The sequence below is a fragment of the Drosophila ananassae genome, chromosome 2R, assembly GCF_017639315.1.
Source record: "Drosophila ananassae strain 14024-0371.13 chromosome 2R, ASM1763931v2, whole genome shotgun sequence".
Taxonomy (NCBI): Eukaryota; Metazoa; Arthropoda; class Insecta; order Diptera; family Drosophilidae; genus Drosophila; species Drosophila ananassae.
The window spans coordinates 20000001-20018355 of NC_057928.1; the positions used below are offsets into that span (position 1 = coordinate 20000001).

Below are 18355 nucleotides of genomic sequence, written 5' to 3' on the forward strand. Positions count from 1 at the left end.
TGAGATGAAAGGAGTTCAACAGCAGCAGGAAGTGCTCCACTAAAGGGAAATATAAATGAATCTTTAACTAGGTACTTAGGATAGTACTTCACCCCACTCACCCAAAGCGGATGACATGACCACTCCGAACACCACATAGATTCGTTTCTTCATCTTGTATTCGTCATAAAATCGGTAGGGAATTCTGAGAAAAAGCTGCTCCACTCCATGCCAGGTGCGCATAATGCTCGGCCAATGGATGGCCAATCTCCAAAAGAACAGGTGCTCCAGCAGGCAGACAATATATAGCGACAAAGTGCTGGAGTTGTGGAAGGTGATGGCTACCTTAATAACATAGTTGATCACGGCTAAAAACTCGCACCAGTTTAGGATGAAAATGAGACCGGAGTAGAAGATTCGGGGCGAGAGCCAACGGAAACGGATGTCTCTAACATCCAAGGCAAGTACATTGCTCACCGGAAGTAGGCCATAGATTTGCGAAATAAACAGAACTATATGAAATATATATTTTAATCCTTTACAGTATGTTTTATGTTTAAACTATTTTTTTAATGTCCCACCTTTCGAGACAGCCCGATGAAAAGTCTCGCCCTGCGGCATGGCCGAACAAGCACTGGCCCTTGTTGCGGCAATCTGGCGTGCGAAAAGCCCCCGATGAAACCATGGGGGCGTGGACGTACTCAGCGATTTACCAACTATGCATTCACAACTAATTGCACCGCCTGTCACTGCCAGCTGACATGACAAATGGCCAGGGAGTGGGATGAGTGGCGCTACGGTACGAGTCCATCAGGCGCACAAGGGGGCCAGTCCCCGGCGTCGATTGGCCTCATCAAACTGGAGGAGCACCAGCTCGTAGGTGACAATAGTGCCGGCCATCTGCAAGAGGGAGGGCAAGGATTCAAAGCTGTGAACATAAACAAGCATTTTGCTTTTAAACGGTTACCCACTCCAAAGAGCAGCCGGCGGGTGAGAAAGTAGAACTTTTTGCCGGAAAGGGCAACCGTCTGAGTGGTCATCTGGAATATGAGGCGCTCCACCTCGACACACCAACTCCTACTGGAGACTCGCCTCAACACTCCAAGACCGCGCTTGGACTCCTCATTAATATCCGCAGCCGTGAGAAAGACAAAGGCAGTTCGTCCAATTAAATACAGAAGAGAGTACCAGAAGTATATGTAGTTGATGGGCCAGCGAAGTTTACTACAGAAGAATTACAAATTTTAATTTTATGGATAGTTAACTCCAATAAAAACTCACTTAAAAACATTAAGCAGCTGGTAGCAGACAAAGTATAGGTTGTTCACACAGGATAGTAGTATGAGACTGGACATGACACTGTCCACCATCTCCAGTAGCTCGCACATTTTCACATAATGCTCCCGAATTTGGATGAAAATAGACTCAGATACTTCCTGATGCTCCAGTTTGTTGATGCGCTCTGTAATCTGCTCGAAACGATAGGACAGGCCCTTGCTGATCATCATTATAAAGAGATCCATGTAGTTCCAAACAAAAGTTAAGGCTCCATTAACCAGCTAAAAAAAAATCAGGTAATACTTTATAAAACAAAGAAGTATATATCATTACCAGAAGTAGATAGGCTATAACGAGATTGTAGGGCAAAATCTGGAAAACATAGTCGTAGTTCTTCTTTATGTAATTATCGATACTGGCCACTTCTGTAATATTTCTACAAAACTCTATACGTCGCTTGTAAGAAAGGATAGCGGAGATCTGGTACATGGCATGTTCACCTGGAATTTGATGTTATTTTTTGTAATAAACATATAGGAAGCTTCAACTACTCACCTAATGACAGACCAATAATAGCCAAGCCAGCCAACTGCACCCTGCGCGATAGATTCCTCTTTGGTATTTCATAAGGAGCCTTCGTAAAGACCAACTCCGTTTTGGTCCAGAGTTTGATGAGTTGAGGCCATCGCCTGGCCAGACGAATAAAAATCACATAGGCGGTCAAAACACAGCCAAAGAAAACCAATCCAACTGAAAGAAGACTTTTTAGTCCTCCAATTACCAATTATTAAGACAGATCTTACCAAAGTTCTTGGCACTAATACCAATAGTGAGCAGGTGCTTCAGCATGCCTACAAAAAGGATACTGGTGGCAATTATAAAAAAAACACTAACGATCATGGGTAAGGATTTGTAGGAAAACCGCACATGACGAGGATTAGAGTTCCTAAGTCCTGTTAAAGGCATAATGGCAAAACACTCGGCCAAGAACATGACTAAAAAATATTTAAAGTATTAGATTTGAAACAAAAAGTGGAGCTAAGACAACTTACAAGGATAGACAGCTCGATGAAATAGGTCCAGAGTACCATAGTTCGAAATCTTTTCACTGGCCAGTAGAGCAAACTCCAGATTAGAGCTCTCCGTAAACTTTGGAGGTGGAGTCTCCCTTTTAAGAAAATGCTCCATTGGTTTGGCTCCATTCTGCTTATCCGGAATTCTCCGCAAGTTAAGAGTTGGTCCTTCCATGACGCTGACAATTTTTGCACTGACACGAAGTGCAAAATGAATATGGGTCCCAACCGCATAGAGACGTGGACGAAGTTTGCAAAATGAAAGCCCTATTGTGAACTGGTCCGCTCGAGTGGCGCCTGGTGGGAGTAATTATGGGGTTTAGCCAACACGCTTTTGGCTGTAAACAACAATTTGAGACACGGTTTAGACTGAATCCGGATTAGGACTAGCCAGAGTGCCAGACCATGTCGATGGCATCGGATAGCATCCTGCGGCATCTGAAGGAGCGGCGCCAAAAACATCGGGCTGTCCTGGCAATGAGATGGCGATGTGCCCGTGGAGGAATAGAGTTCGAGGAGCTGGATACATTTTACAGAGCCCTCAGGCCATGTAGGTGTTTTATGACTTAAATGGAAAGACATATAAACAGTGGAATTTTCAGATCTACATTTGGCGCAATTTTTCGGCATCATGCCCTTGGCCAATATTCGGAGTCGGGATCCCCAGGATGTCAAGTTTAAAGTCAAAAGCATTTCCACGTTCTTTACAGGAATTTTTCTGCTGCTGGGTGGAATTAAAACTTTAATAATTTGTAATATTGTCTTGAACTCCGGGCTAAATGCAAAAAATATGAGTGAGTTATAAGACATTATTTGTTTAAAGTCCTATATTATAATCAATTTTTTTACAGTTTGTATAGTTTTTCTATTTGTTGGCATTACCAACTGGCTGAATATTACTGGCTTTGCCCGGTCTTGGCCACAAATTATGATGCCCTGGAGCTCCTTGGACATTCTAATGCTATTTTCTCCCTACAAGCCTTGCAAGCGAAGTTTGCGATTTCAAATCAATGGGATTGTTATTTTTGTGGGGTCTCTAGCAGTGGGTAAGTAAATTATATATAATTCCTTGTTATATTTTTTAAATTTGTCATTTTTCAGTTGATCATGTTCTTTATTATGCCTCTGGATATTGTAGTTATAGGTGGCATATCTGGAATTGCCACTCTAATGAGACGCGTCTTGCTTTTGGTTACTATTTGGAGAAGGAGTTCTCAGATATCTTTGTCCTAATGCCCTACAACCTTTTCTCATTGTGTTATGGCTTTGTAAGGTTTTGCTATTCAATATCCTTTGACAAATTAATATAAAACTTTATTTCCTAGTGGTTAAATGGAGCCTTCACATTTATTTGGAACTTTATTGACATTTTCATAGTCCTTGTTAGTATTGGCCTGGCTCAAAGGTTTCAACAGTTGGCGAAGCGGGTCCTGGCCTTGAAGGGGCGCGTAATTATTTAAAAAAAAACTACTCTTTCCAATATATTTTTCTAAAATTTTGTTTGCAGCTCGTTCCTGATGCCCTGTGGTACGAAATCCGAAGGGATCATATACGTCTTTGTGAACTTACTGCTCTGGTAGACGCCAGTATATCCAACATAGTGTTTGTCTCTTGTGCGAATAATGTTTATGTGATTTGCAATCAGGCCCTAGCCATTTTTACGTGAGATATCCTTTAGATATATCCATATGTACTTCTCTAAAATGAAGTTTTTCCAACAGAAAATTGCGACATCCTGTTAATTACGTATACTTCTGGTACTCACTGCTGTTTTTAATAACACGAACAAGTCTCGTCTTTCTGACTGGCTCCAGGATACACGACGCTTCAATGTTGCCTCTAAAGTCCTTGTATTTGGTGCCCACTGGCTACTGGACTCAGGAAGTGCAGCGTTTTGCCAATCAGTTGACTAGTGAGTTTGTAGGACTCTCCGGCTACCGATTGTTCTATTTAACCAGGAGGAGTCTGTTTGGGGCAAGTACAAAAGAGTATTTCTTTATTATAGTTTAAGATTATTTGTCCTTCAGATGGTGGCTACTTTGGTAACCTATGAGCTGATGCTTCTGCAAATCGATGCCAAGAGTCAAAAAACAAATACTGAACTTTGTGTTTAAAACATTGAACTACTTACTATCACTAACTACTTCTATTAAATACATGTTCTAAAATAAATATCCTCAATAAACTACACACAAAGACAGAAAGTTCATTCAACCCATTCAGTTGTGAGGCAATTAGAGAAGGGTTCCTGCTGGGGAGTAAATGGCCATAAGCTGCCCGGGTAATTGGCCATTTGAAATATCATTTCAATTTTCGGGCCTGCTGTCAGTCCGCAAATGGGAGGGTAACCAAAGTCGTTTGCTATTAGTTTCAATTATTTTTACATATGTAGCCAAAACATAGCATTTAAGCCAACTCAACGAGTTGTCAAAGAAAAGTTGGAATGGGATTGGAGAGGAGAAGGAGTACGAGTAGGAGCAGGAGCGAAGGTCCTGGAGCAGGAGTTGCAATCCGAAATGGCTTTTCAATTTCCCAACTCGGCCTTTTGACACTTTGCCAATTAACACTTTCCTGGTTACCGAATGTACACTTTTGTTTGTGGAGGCGGCCCGTTCCCCAACTAGGGTGGAGTCCAATCACTCACACTACTATACCAGGATGAGGTGGAGCAGGAGCTTCGCGGAGCAATTATCCTGTCAGGAAACTTTTGTGTACGCAGCCGAAGCAGGTAGCAAAACAAAATGCCAACAAAAACAGAGACCGGGTCATTAACGGGCGCCGGCACCCCCGTTTCCGGACGACCTCTGCCGTGCACGTGAGTCAGTGGCAACCCCCGAACGGGGCAGGGTATTTATTTTTGTTGTGCCCCAGCTGTCATGACAACCGCTCGAACAAAAAAAAAAATTGAAAACCAAACTAACGAATGAAAGTTCAGAGAAAATTTTTGCTCATAACGCAAGGAACCGCCGAGGAGCAAGGCCATGAGCCATCAGGATGAGCATGGAAATTCCGGAGACCGTATCGGTGCGTAAGTTTCGCGACTTTTCGTCGCGCCAGAAGCAGGAGCTGTACGAGACGCTCCTCGAGTTGGCTGAAACCATCGAGGAGTTGCCCAAGAAGTCTTTGCGTAAGACTCTGGAGCTCACCCTCGCCGTTTTGGAGTACAAGGGCGAGCAGGTGCAGAAATTGCAGGAGCAGTCCGGCGGCGCCTCCAGTGGAGCCTCCAGTGGTCGGCGATTGCAGGACGAAAATGAGAAGCTCAAACGAATGCTGCAGAAGCTGGAGGACGAGAGAGATGGCCTGAAAACGAAGACCAAGGAGGTACGTTTCCGTTTCTTTAAAAATCGGCTACTCACACCAAGAATCTCTTTAGTTGGGCGAGGAAATCCGTCAGTTGGAGGAGCGATTGCGGGAGGCAGCCCAGCATGCGGAGGCCAGCGACAAGGATTCCTCAGATCCTCTTTCCGAATTGGACAAACAGGAACAGCTTCTTCAAAATATTGATTCCAAGAACAAGCACATCAAGAGGCTACTGAAAGAAATAGAGGTTGGCTACTCATCATAAATACATTTTAATTTTAATCCTTTACTATCCCTTTTTGTAGACCCTTCAAAACCAGAACATAGCTCAGTCCAAGACCATAGTTCTCCATGAACGAGAGCTCCAGAACATCAAGGCTAATCTGGTGCAATTAAATCAGGACATCACCCAAGTGGAGCATGATCGAAAGGTCCTGAAGCAGAAAGAGCAGCAGCAGGATTTGGAGATCAGCCGCCTGGAAGGCAATGTCACGTTCCTGGAAGTGGAGCGTGAAAAACAGGAGGTGGAAATGCGCCAGTTCCTGGACAAATTTGAGACTAAGACGCTCTCCTGGAGGCAGATGCTCGAGGAGCGAGAGCAGGAGGTGGAGCGATTGAAAAAGCAACTGGAGGGCAAGAGCACTACATCATTAATGACCACCACTTCATCCAGTTGCCAAAGCCAAACTGAAGAGGAGCACATAAAACTGAGACATGTAATGGCTTTCAGTTTTAACTTGCGAAGCTAGTATTCCTTATCCTTTTTTTTCCAGCTCCTTGAAGCCCGTGAGCAGCGGATAGAAAAGCTAGAGTCAAAGCTCAAAACGATGGCCGAGGAAATGGCCACCACAACGAAGGTTATGAACCAGCTCTGCGCAGAGCGGGAAAGGGCCCAGGACCCTGAGCAACCGCGAGCCTGCTGCCAGTTGATCGAGGAGCGTCTTCGAGCTGCCAATACCCGCATCCAGCAGCTTTCGGAGATGTTGGATGCCACAGAACAGGATAACATTCTCAAATCCAATCAGGCTCTGCATGCTTTGAGTGCTCTGGAATCATATAAGCGCGGGGAAGATGGACTGATTCCAGCTCTGCGGCGTTGCTCGGGTCTGGAGCAAAAATTGGCGGAGCGGGATAAGCAATTGAGAGGCTACATTCAGGAGCTCAACTCCCTTCACGAAGTGGTTCAGGAAAATGAGCTACTCCGACGACGTCTCCATATTCCTGATGATGTGGTGGTGCTGGCCAAAAATGTGCGTTCTAAACAGCGCAACAAAGACAAGCAGATAGAGAGGTTAACCCTGAAACTGCGCACCTCGGAGGAACTGCGTCTGCAACTGAAACTGGGCAAGAGTGAACTGAGAAGAAAACTATTAGAGCTTCAGCAGGGACACTCTCAACCTTTGGACGAATCCTTCCAGCAACCCAGCGAGTTAGGCGAAGTACCCACTAGTCTTCCTATAGAGAACTCACCCCGCCGTGGCCAAGGAGATGGAGCAGCCAGCTCGGAGATGCAGAATCGCTTTGAGGAAGTCCTAGCGGAGAATGAGACTTTACGCTCTGGAATGTACGAGATTCTAGAAAAGTTGAGAGAGTACGATGGTGAGTTGGTTTATTTTTAAAAAAATATTTCAAGTATGTAATGGAAAATATCTACCTTAGCCACCTCGGAGCACATAACCATTGATTCAGATCTTCTGCATCGTTTGATGGAGGCTCTTCCCACTGGCACATCCACTCCCCAACGTCTTCAGGGTCAGCTTCAGGAGTTGAAGGCTCGAGAGGAGGCACTAAGACAACTCCTGCAACAGCAAAACTATAGTGATTCTGAAACTGGTGAACTCTCATCCGTACAGAGCATGTGCGATGTACCAGAGATGCCGGAGGAGCTCGAGGAGGAGCCACCTGCCATAAATACAGCCACGCGTCCCAGTTCGCCAACTGAAGCCACCGAGGGGTTGCAGCGACCTGTCATCATGGATTCCGTCTCGGAAACCAAATCGGAGACCTTAGCCGAGCTCGCCATTCTTCGGAAGCATTACGAGGAATTGCGTCTTCATATGTCTGCGGATGAAAATGAATTGAAGAACCGGAATCAAGAGCTTCACGATCAATTGGTTAATATGGAACTCCAACTGAATAAGGAACAGAATTCTTATAGTTTCATGCGCAAGGACTATGATCAGTTGCTTACCGAATCCAGGAAGCAAGAGCTGCGATTCATCGAGGATAGGGCTTCACTGTCCAAGCAACTGGAGCTGCAGCAAAGTGAGTTATCTAAAACGCGGGAAAAGTTGGAGGAAATGCAGCGGAGGAACCTGTACACTGCCGAGGAGCAGCAGCAGTTGGCCCAACGGAATGCCATTCTCAGTATGCAACTTGGCCAGGCGGTGGAACAGATGCTCGGAGAGCTTAAGCATCCGGATATATGTTCCGAGTACGGCATAATAAAGGATAACTATCAGCTGGACTATATCACAGCTGAGGACTTTGAGAGGCAGCGTCAAGAGCTGTCCAATTGGAAGAGCAAACAGGCGGAACTTCAACGGGAAACCAAGCAACTGGAAGGACTACTTCAGGTGGCCAATACACAGGTAAGTCTTTTAATAAAAAAACATATATTTACATTTAATTATTTATGTTCTTCTTAAGATTCATTCCCAGCAAAGGCTGCTAAATGAGATCACCGATAATCACATAAATCTGCGACATCTAGTAGCCGATCTCCAGAGTACTTCCAACGAGAAGCTATTGATAGCCAAGGCTCAAAGGGATTTGGACAGTGGTGAGTTAGTAAATCGGTTTTAAATTTCAATTTTTAAACTTGTTAAATAAATTTTAGTTAAAGCTGAGTGCTCTCGCTTGGAAATAGAGCGGGAACAACTTCAGCAAAAGGCAGACTATCTACAGACCCAACTGGATAGCACAGAAAAATCCATGAAGCAGGCTCACGAGGACTTCCAGCAGGAACTGAGCAATAGTAATACTAAGCACAAGTAAGAGTACTTTAATGTCTATAATCTCTCCCTTCATAGAAGTTTATATCCTTTTAGATTTCTCCAACACTCGCTATTTACACTGAAGGACAAATATGCCAAATTTACGCCACTAATCTTCCTCACCAATTTCGTGTTCGCCTATCAAAAGTTCCTACATCGATTGGAGGACGAGCAAGTGCAACAAAAACAGAAAGAAGATCACACTGTGCTGATCCAAGAGGTAGTGGAAGCTGTGCAGGACAAGATAGCACCCAACGCGGAGGTCTCCCAGCAACTGGTCAAGCTTATCAAGTCGGAAACACAAACGAGGCTCCTGGAACAACGATGTGAGCTTTTGGAGGGGAAGCACGAGGAGCTGCTAAGGGAGTTAAATGAACTGCGACTTCGTCAGGCCTCAGAAACCGAGCACTGGCAGACCATTCAGGCCTTGTTCGGTGAAGGATCTAATGAAATTCAACATAAAGTGGATGCGGAAACCAACACGGAGGCAACCACTCCCATTGCAGCCATTCGAAGAACTGCCCAGTTAATAGACAGGCAGTCCTCTCCTATAGGATCGCCACATAGACGACATCCGCACCTGGACACTGCCACTCAGGTGGATTCGGTGCAACTCAATGAGACGGCAGTTCAGACAAACGGTATCCTGAGCCGACAAGACCAATCAGTCCAAACAGCAGAGATGCCAGAGGAGAGTCTCAACGATTCCCGCTCGGAGCTTCAAAAAATGCAAGCTTCGTAAGTATCTCAATACTTTTTATTTAAATTTATTTTAACATTCTTAATAGCCTCCAGGAAGCCAACCAACGTATTGAAGAACTGGGAAAGCAATTGGAGTCTTCCAAATCGGAAACCCGAGAATCGGACAGTCCTCACAGTGGAGTAGTAGAAAAGACTATACTCTCCTTCCATTCGCTGCTGTTGGAAAAGGACCAGTCCATACAGAAGTACCAGGATCTACTTCAAACCGAGAGGGATCAGAACCAGCAAGCGATCAGCAAGCAGGCGGCTGAAAATGAATCCCTTAGGACTACAGTTAATAACCTTAACTTTAACATCAAAACAAAGGATGCTGAGATTAAGGAGCTCAAAGCGAAACTGGAACAGAAACCAAAAGGAGTGGTTCAGCGAACTTCATCCACGGAGTCCAATTCCAGTGCCAGTTCGGAGCATTCCATTCACGATCTGACGGACGAGAAGATCGAGGAACTTTTCGAGAGCAGCTCCGGGGACAGACCTCCAGAGGAAGAGGAGCAGGTCGAGGAGGAAGAGGATGGAGGGACAGTAGTGGTGAATGCGCCGCCAGTCATTGAAGAACCCGAAGGTGAGCAGGAAAAACAGGACACCGAGGAGCTCAAGGAAGTGCCCACGCTGCACAAGCAGATTAAGGATCTCAAAGACAAGCTGGAATATTCGGAAAAGAATCTGAAAACGAGAGAAGAGGAGATCGAAATATTAAAAGAGAAGTAGGTTAAAACTAAATATTTTTACTCCAATATCCAATATTGTTGCTTTTCCAGGTTAAGACTTTGCCAAGAGCGTGAGAAAACAGTGGAAACTCATGTAAGTCCGGAGCTGGACCAACTGCGTGCCTTTTTGGATGAGAAAGACAAGCATATAAAGGATCTTATGGATACCCTCAAGAACTTCCATGTGAGTTAAGAGATCTATAGTTTTTGAAGAAACTTCTTAAAAGTATTTCCTTTTCCAGGATGATCAACAAAGGTACATCAACGACACTTCCAACTTTTCGGAGGAGCAGATAGCCAAACTGGCAGCAGATCTCAATAGAACAGAGGCCACCAACAAGATCTACCATACCCAGATGGAGGCACTGCGTCGTCAGCTAGCCAATGTGACGCAGCGGGAGAAGCAGGCAAGAGATCTCAGCCAATCCCTTCGGCAGCAGCTGCTCAAACGACCAGTGGTGTCCATCAAAACTGAGCTAAATGCTAGGGTAAAGCAAGAGAACCTGCAGAAACGCATTCAGCAGCTAGAATCGGATCTGGAAGAGGCTCGGGCCCAGCTGCAACGCCAACAGACTATGCTGGAGGCCAAGCGCACCAAGAGCGCCAATGAAGTGGGTCTCTGGGAGAAGCAAAAGCGCTGGCAGCAGCAGGCGGAGAAGTGTAAGGTGCGGCTGGAGGAGACGGAGGCAGCTCTGGATAAGACGCGGTCACTGCTGCAGGCGGCACGCACTACGATCGCCCGGCTAGAGAAGGACAAGCAAATGCTCCAGTCCAAAGTGAACAGTCATAGCGGTGCTGCTAGCAATGGATCCAGTAATGCCCTCAAATGTTGCCGCACCCCATCCTGTCCGAATCTTCAGCATGTCGGCGTGAATAAGTTCACGCCTTCGCCTTCGGAGAGTCCGGAAACATACACTGGTCCCAGCAGCGAGTGCAGCTCCCCTGCCCATCATTCCCAGCCAAGGGATGGTCACTTCTACGACCAAAGTCAAGTAGATCTTGTGGAAGCGCTCAAGTCCCGCATAGAGCTTCAGCAGCGCAAGATCATTGCCATGGAATTGGAGGGCAAAGGTACAAACGCACTTACCACAGAGCTGGAGAAGCTTCAAGAGCGATATCAGACCGTAGAGGCACAAAACATACGTTTGGAGGCAAGGAATCTCCAACTGCAACTGGACTCGGACTTACTTAGGCAAGGCGACAGCAGCGACAGATTACAGAAACGCATCAAACACTTGGAAGAGTAAGTTATATGTTTTACAAAATGTATCATCTTAAAATCTATTTCGGTATTTCCAGCTACATCATTGCTCTTAAGGAAGAGATGGCTCGGAACGAGTCCCGTCGAGAGCTGTGCAAGTGCAGTGGTCTCAAAGTGAACACCAACCAGGGCCAATCCGCGGAGCAGACGATCCTCTCGCTACGTAATCTTGTGGAGAAACTGCGCTCTGAGAACAAGTTCCTTAAGGATGGCCGGCGGTCCACAGAATCGCGCAGCTCCACAGATTCCGCACCACCAGAAGCTGCGAGGTTACATCAACAACATGCAGAGGCGCTGGCGAAGATTAACGCTCTGCAACAAGAGCTCCAAAAGCGAACCAAGTGCAGTCAATGTAGTGGGCGCAGTAAGGTGAGAGTAACTTTATTTAAGTCTTTATTTCTTTACCATTGTACTAACCTGAATGTTTCATTGAAGGACGCCGCCAACGAGGAACTCAAGTTTATAAAAGAGCAGCTGCTGAAAAAGACGCAACTTCTGCAAAAAGCTAAAGTTTTGTTAACGCGAGCAGCCGCCAAAGAAAAGGTTCTAAGGGAACAGCTTGCATTGTGGAAAAGGAAGTGTTCCGAGCTACAAAACGTGCCCGTGATTGACGAGATTAGTGAATAAGATACTTACTTTAAGATAAATGTTGTACAGATGAAAAGGAATTAAACTTAAACGTATTTTTTTCTAACCAGAGTTGCCAGATCAATCGATAATTTGAGCTTAACAGGGATGCAGAATAGCAATTAAAGAGATTAGAGTATAGGTATAGATTCTTGAGAATTTTTTTATCAGGTTTTTAACTCTTAAAATCTCTAAAATCAATTTTAAAATGATAAACTAATTGAACGGAATTTTCTTCGATAAATATGAATTTGAACTACGCGCCTACCGGCTTATCACCTGGAGTCTCCCATCTCTAATGCAAGTGTTATCGGATGGAGAAACACGGCAATCTGTTGTTAAATTGGACACTAATTGGACTTTGCTACTCATTCAAACTGAAGTACTTTAGTTGAGATGTCGTACCAAGGATACAAGGAACTGCTGGTGGAGCAGCAGGGCAAGCTCGTGGTTGTGAAATTCAACAATCCCCGGAAGAAGAACTGCGTCAATCAGTTTGGCTACAAAGAAATTACCCGGGTTCTCACAGAAGTCAATGATGATGAAACTGTAACCATTGTGGTCTTTACCGGCGTGGGAGATACCTTCACAGCCGGGAACGACCTAACCCAGTCCTCCAAGAGCGACGATATAAATGAGTTCTTTAAGCAATCCAACGCCAACTTCAAGAAAATGGTTCTCAGCTTTGTGCACTGCAAGAAGATTGTATTTGCTCTGGTCAATGGACCGGCCATTGGCATTGGAGCCACTATTGTGGGTCTATGTGATGTAGCCTGGTGCTCCGAAAAAGTAATGTGCGGCTTACTTCAAGGCGTGGCATTTTAATTTAAATTTGATATCCGTTTCAGGCCTACTTCAGCACTCCCTTCAGCAAATTGGGCTTGGTTCCAGAAGGTGGCTCTTCCTATATGTTTCCTTATATTTTGGGACGCTCCAAGGCTTCAGAGACCCTCCTGCTGGGTGAACCACTGACCGCCGCTGAGGCTTATCAGTTTAATTTTGTTTCCCGCACTTTCAAAATCGAGGAGCTGGACTCTGTGATATGGCCGAAATTGCAAAAGTATTCGGAGCTGCCACCAAACGCTCTCACACAAGGTAAACGGCTCATCAAGGAGGGATTCGTGGATAACCTGCTGAAAGCCAACAACTCCGAGTGCCAGCAGCTCCTGCAGTCTTTCCAGCATCCAGAATTCTTCCAAGCCATAATGGATTTTGCCCAGCGCAAATCCAAGTTATAAATAGGTATAAAGATAACCCGAAGTCACAGACCAGGTGATAACATGTACCAAATAAAGAAAGCTAGCACGAAAGTGTTTGTTTTTATAACAGAAGGAAGCTGATGTCTGATTGTCATTCCGCTTATGTATTATACGAGAAATGTAATTATGTTTTTGTGATTAAATAAAATAAGGTCGAAAATAAACTTTCGTTTAAATCTTATCGCTTGGGTTAGAAAAAAAAGGAAAATGATAACAATGCTCATACATACATATATAGAACAAAATCCACTGATGCTCTCCTGTTGCTTTCAATTTCAATTAATTTGTACTCATTTATAGTTCACTTTATTATTGCATACATACGCGTATTCTTTTATTAACATATCATTTGACCAATCCATTCCTTGCCTCCTGTTTTTGTGTGTTTATATAATATGTATATGACAGTATTGCACTTTATTTTAGTTCAACGTTAAGTAGTTCCCGCCGGAGATTACGCTCCAATTTGCAATGCAAAAGCCTATATATGTAGTTCCCCCGTCCCGCTTGTGATAATGAACTTTTAGTGACTTAGATATATTTTATGCTTTACATTCCTGTATCAACTAGATCTCTGACATTCTGTTAGGGAAATTCGTTGGCCTCTCTCTCTGGGATTTATGGGGTCTATCTCGAAAGTATCCCCACCTTATCCTATGCTTAATCCTAGGCGTGCCTGCTCATTTACAAATTGATGATAGACGTAGAAACATATCTATATACTAGCCAGTTAAACTTAGGCTGCGTTTTTTCCATCATTTTGGTTTTGGTTTTTAGTTATTTCTAATAACTGCCCTATCCAATTCATAATCTTTACAATTAATCAACAAAAAGTGCTACAGGGAAAACGATTTTATCTTTATATCTCATGTTGCGCCCACTTAACCTTACCGGAATAACCTTAGCTAAACTTCCCCCTTAAACTAGTCGCAGTCGTCAGCAGGAGGAGCGCCAGGAGCTGCAACGCCACTAGTTGCCACCGCATGGTCCGCACCACTCCTGCACCCCCATGGTGCAACTCGGCAAAGCTTTCGCCTGCAAAAAAGTTTTTTTTAATTATTCAGGACACCGAAGACTGTGGGATTTGTATATCTTACCATTCAGAATGTGCACCACGATGGTAAAATTTTGGAACTCACTTATGGAGCATGTATAGTTGCCGGAGTCCGTTTTGCTGATCTTGGCTATAGAAAGTGTTGAATTGGCTCCATCCTCCATCAGTTCCGTTTTAACGCTAAGAAATATAAATTTATTGAATATTTGGTTAATATTTTACCAGTTTATATATTAACTCACCTAACTCCCCCACGAGTCACGTCATAGTTGAGGATATCTTCCGCGTGCTTCCAAAGAACCACCGAACTAGTCATCGCCACATTCCGCACCACACAAGACAACTGGAGCGTGGAGTCTATCTCGTAGTATTTCTCTTGAAGCGGATCCCCCACCTCATCCACAATCATCACTTTTGGAGCTACTCCCAGTCGAATTTTAATTTATTTTTTCAAAATCAAATATCAATACAACTCACCATTTACGTGCAGGTTAATTTGAATGACCCGGGGCGGATGGGTTGAGATCTGGCACTCGTACATGGCCTCGTCGTCCTTTTTGACATTCGTAATCTTCAGTCGCCAGTTGTTGGGGTATTGGAACTCCATTTTGTAGCGCTTATCACCCGTGTACGTGTGCATGCCCACTGTGAGCAGGTCAAGGGCATTATCCTCCTCCACTGTGTTGTGGCGCACCCAAGAGACCTACAGCAAAGTAATCTGGCTTAAGTCCTTACAACCACATTGAAATAAAAATTCTTTTTTCAGCAAGTTCCAAGTAAAAAGAATCATTGCTTAAAAGATTAAGATTTATGATTCAAAATTTCTAATGGCTCTAAATTCTAAATAATTTTTAAACAATTATATTTAAAACACACTTTAAGTAAAATAATAATCTAAAAACCTTATTCACTTACAGTCTTATCCTGCAGCAATGAGATCCTGCAGTTTAGGTGGATGCTGGAGCCAGCCTGCACTGTGAGATTGGTGATCTGACCCACCCTTTGGACGTCCTCGAAATGGGGTCCATATCTAAAGGATTATTGTACACAAATATACACCACTGCTGTCAAAGATTACCTAAGAAAACACTAACCTCTGATCGTGATGGTGGTGTTTGTTGGCAGATGAGAATGTGTCAAAAATATAGTTCAACATGGGAGCATCTGTTTTCTGACCCTTTGAAATCGGATGCTTGCCATCCACTTTAACGGCGGAATTTCTCACAACGCCGCTCCTGTTCCTCGCCGGCTCCGTTGGAGCCATCGCGGAGGCGTGTGATGGAACTTCGGAGTGAGTGGTGGCCACTGTGGCTGGCACTAAGGCATTTACTTTCTGGCTGCCCAGCTGCTGGAACGAGGACTTTCTAAGCAACTCCTCCGGAGAGGTTTTCGATGCCACTGTTTCCGATGCTGCCGACTGCAGGGATAACGATTCCAGATCCTGGGATTTGACCGGATTACCCTGCTCGAGGATCGCAGCTGCCACTGTCGATGACTCGTCGATGACATAATCATCCACATCGGCGTCTGAATCTGAATCCGAATCTGAGTCCTCTTCAATTGCCTGGCTTGTGGCATCCGCTGGAAAGGAGTTATCGATTTGATTCGAATCTCAATTGGATTTTGGCGAGGAGGGAAACAGAGATGATAGTGGAGAATGTAGGAGGGGAAAGTTGAGAATTGATGACATGGCTCAACGACTCATGTACGAGTGTGTCTATATATGCTAATGCCAAAGTTTGTGGTGTGTGGGGGAGTTTGTTTATTCCTCGAGAGTACACTGAAAGCTCGAGGGGATTCGGAAAACGTTTACACTGGCTGGCCAAAAGTCAACAATAAATATTATCTCTGTCAACTGGTGTAGCAGAATTTGTCAATCTGTATTATTTTACAAAACTTTATTATTTATGATTTTAAAGTTGCCTTAAATCATATTACATCTGGACAAAAACACTGAATATGTAAGCTTTTATGAAGAAAAAGTGTCTTTTTTAATGAAACTTTTGTTCATTTTCAATTAGTTGAAAGTTGAATTATTAAACATACAAGCAAGCGAACTATATTAAGTATGGATTTAAGTTTTTTACAAACTGATTTAGTAACTTTTCGATAAGAAGTATTTTGTAGAAAATTAAACTCTTCAATTGAAAACATTTAGCAAACTACGTTCAATAAAATGACTCGTTCTATTTTCCGTTTATGCAAACCAGAAAGGAATCCCCATAATAGAGTCTTTGCATTTATCATTTGATTGACACATGTCGAACTGGGTGGGAAAATCAAGGATATGAGGATATGAGGATACCCAATGCAATGCCCCATTGAGACGGCAGGATAATTGAAAACCAATTATATAATTATGCATTAACCGCCTCCTCCTACAACTTCCGCAAGTAGCAATTTCGCAATTTGCCTACCGTAACTATTCCGTAGGGTGGAGAAAACGATGGGCGTAGCGGTGTGTGTGGGCGTGGCAGTGCTTGCAAAGGATCCCACGGAGGCAGTCGTTCGCATTGGGGTCTTGGGTGTGACCGCGTCTGGTGGAAGATCCGGGATCCTGTTAACTGAATCGTAGATGGTCTTGGCCCGGACAAATCCGCTGCACATGATCGTTGCGGTGAGGAGGACTAACCCGACCAGATTGCGAATGGAACATTCAATGTGTTGGCGGTGCTGGCGGTGATGATATCGCCTCGCTGGAGATGAGTCTCCCGATAAAACAGATGATGACTGATTGGGTTTTGTCGTTAAATTTTTTCTGGGTCGCGTTTTTTCTGCTGGTTCATTCAAACGCATTTTTGCAATCTGGAGTTGTCGGCTCTAACTAACGCACATTTGGCCAACTGCATTGGAATCACTTTCTTTGCTCCACTTTCTTCTATTTTTTTTCTATTTTATTTTTGGGGTCACCTATGGCGTCTCACGCACTTTGGCCATTTATTTTTTCCTATATATTATTTTTTTTTCGGTTGGAGTCACGTAAATATCAACTTGATTAATTCACATAAAGCAGGGATAAAGCAACTTTATCGTATCCTTATTGATTAACATAATATGTGTTGTAGGAACGATCGTTAAAAAAAAACAATTTTTCCCTTTCGGTTCGCTTTTTTTCTTTTTGGTTTGGAAAAAATTCAACTTTCACGGGTCACACAATTTTGGGCTGGATTTGAATGCCTATGAACCTTTTGAATCGTTGACTTATACACACACGATTATAATATGCACAGAGGACAAGGGCAGATTGGATCAAGGACTGTTTGGGAATGCATTGGGCAGGACACTCGGATTCTATCACTGAACAGCTAGCCTGCTGCGCCTCATGCATTCTTCATTTTCGAATAACCCGTACTGCTGTTCATATTGCAGCCAAAACCGAAACGAAGGCAATCGGTAATCACACGGAGAACTGCATCACGTCAAATAGACGACACGGATTTTGTCGAGAACTCGGAATCGGAATGCGGCATCCGGCTTATTTTCGGGGTACGTCAACGCGCCAGGAGTCTTCGACTGTGTCTGGCCATCGAAAGTGAGGCAGGAACTTGGTCGCAGGTTCGAGGCTCGTAGATGCTTCGTCTTCGCTTCGGTTTCCCAACAGGATGCGCTCTTTTCGACTAGCTGCGCATGTCCTTGTTTCGTTAAGTCCTTCCTCCTTTTTGAGGTGGTTTTCTGTCCATGTTGAGTATTATTTTAGGAGTTGGGGAAAGGTTTATCCTGTGATGGCTATATAACACTGAGAATCCCATGAATATTATGACAAACAGTTATATTCTTTTCAAAAAACTGTAACGTAACTGCTGAAAAGCAGTACAGAATAGACTTTAGAAAATTATATTTTTTAATGCAAATTTAATGTGTATTGAGTATTTTGATGAATTGTTTTCAATTCAAATTTAAAAATATTTTTATAAATTACTTTTTTTATTATTCTTTTTATCAATTAAACGATTCTTACAAACTTTTTTGTCCAAGGATAAGAGTTCAACTGCTTTTTGAACTGTTTTCCGCAAGTGTGGTTCTGTAAGCAGTTGTAAGAGTATTAAAACTCTAAGGATA

General features: G+C 43.8%; 6 protein-coding genes across 6 annotated transcripts in view; 3 read left to right on the forward strand and 3 right to left on the reverse strand.

Annotated features, from left to right (window-relative positions):
• Positions 1-600, reverse strand: part of LOC6492961 (gustatory receptor for sugar taste 64b) — a 1664-nt gene extending 1064 nt beyond the window's left edge. The window contains exons 1-3 of the mRNA XM_001956719.4: positions 561-600; positions 102-491; positions 1-39 (exon numbers count right to left, since the gene is read on the reverse strand). The exon at positions 1-39 is cut by the window's left edge and continues 122 nt beyond it. Coding sequence (XP_001956755.1) covers positions 1-39; positions 102-491; positions 561-600 — 469 coding nt within the window. The remainder of the gene's footprint in view (positions 40-101; positions 492-560) is intronic.
• On the reverse strand, positions 490-2565 carry LOC6492960 (gustatory receptor for sugar taste 64a). Its single transcript, XM_001956718.3, has 7 exons — positions 2310-2565; positions 2061-2252; positions 1813-2007; positions 1591-1757; positions 1261-1538; positions 951-1203; positions 490-879 (listed from the first exon to the last, which is right to left on the reverse strand). The coding sequence occupies exons 1-7, from the start codon at positions 2503-2505 to the stop codon at positions 790-792; spliced, it is 1371 nt and encodes a 456-aa protein (XP_001956754.1). The 5' UTR covers positions 2506-2565; the 3' UTR covers positions 490-789.
• A 134-nt stretch (positions 2566-2699) lies between these two features.
• Positions 2700-4340, forward strand: LOC6507045 (gustatory receptor for sugar taste 61a). Its single transcript, XM_032454912.1, has 7 exons — positions 2700-2880; positions 2933-3124; positions 3182-3376; positions 3432-3598; positions 3656-3778; positions 3838-3992; positions 4052-4340. The coding sequence occupies exons 1-7, from the start codon at positions 2736-2738 to the stop codon at positions 4338-4340; spliced, it is 1266 nt and encodes a 421-aa protein (XP_032310803.1). The 5' UTR covers positions 2700-2735.
• An 842-nt stretch (positions 4341-5182) lies between these two features.
• Positions 5183-12050, forward strand: LOC6507046 (centrosomal protein cep290). Its single transcript, XM_001956716.4, has 13 exons — positions 5183-5651; positions 5704-5877; positions 5936-6346; positions 6404-7229; positions 7290-8221; positions 8280-8412; positions 8470-8623; positions 8681-9364; positions 9415-10092; positions 10147-10279; positions 10338-11338; positions 11395-11725; positions 11792-12050. The coding sequence occupies exons 1-13, from the start codon at positions 5325-5327 to the stop codon at positions 11981-11983; spliced, it is 5976 nt and encodes a 1991-aa protein (XP_001956752.1). The 5' UTR covers positions 5183-5324; the 3' UTR covers positions 11984-12050.
• Positions 12051-12277: 227 nt separating this feature from the next.
• LOC6507047 (enoyl-CoA delta isomerase 2) lies at positions 12278-13406 on the forward strand. The gene is made up of 2 exons (XM_001956715.4): positions 12278-12772; positions 12832-13406. The coding sequence occupies exons 1-2, from the start codon at positions 12380-12382 to the stop codon at positions 13219-13221; spliced, it is 783 nt and encodes a 260-aa protein (XP_001956751.1). The 5' UTR covers positions 12278-12379; the 3' UTR covers positions 13222-13406.
• Positions 13407-13533: 127 nt separating this feature from the next.
• LOC6492959 lies at positions 13534-17833 on the reverse strand. The gene is made up of 7 exons (XM_001956714.3): positions 16714-17833; positions 15391-15877; positions 15212-15326; positions 14774-14999; positions 14539-14716; positions 14340-14476; positions 13534-14277 (listed from the first exon to the last, which is right to left on the reverse strand). The coding sequence occupies exons 1-7, from the start codon at positions 17090-17092 to the stop codon at positions 14144-14146; spliced, it is 1656 nt and encodes a 551-aa protein (XP_001956750.2). The 5' UTR covers positions 17093-17833; the 3' UTR covers positions 13534-14143.
• Between the last annotated feature and the right edge of the window lie 522 nt (positions 17834-18355).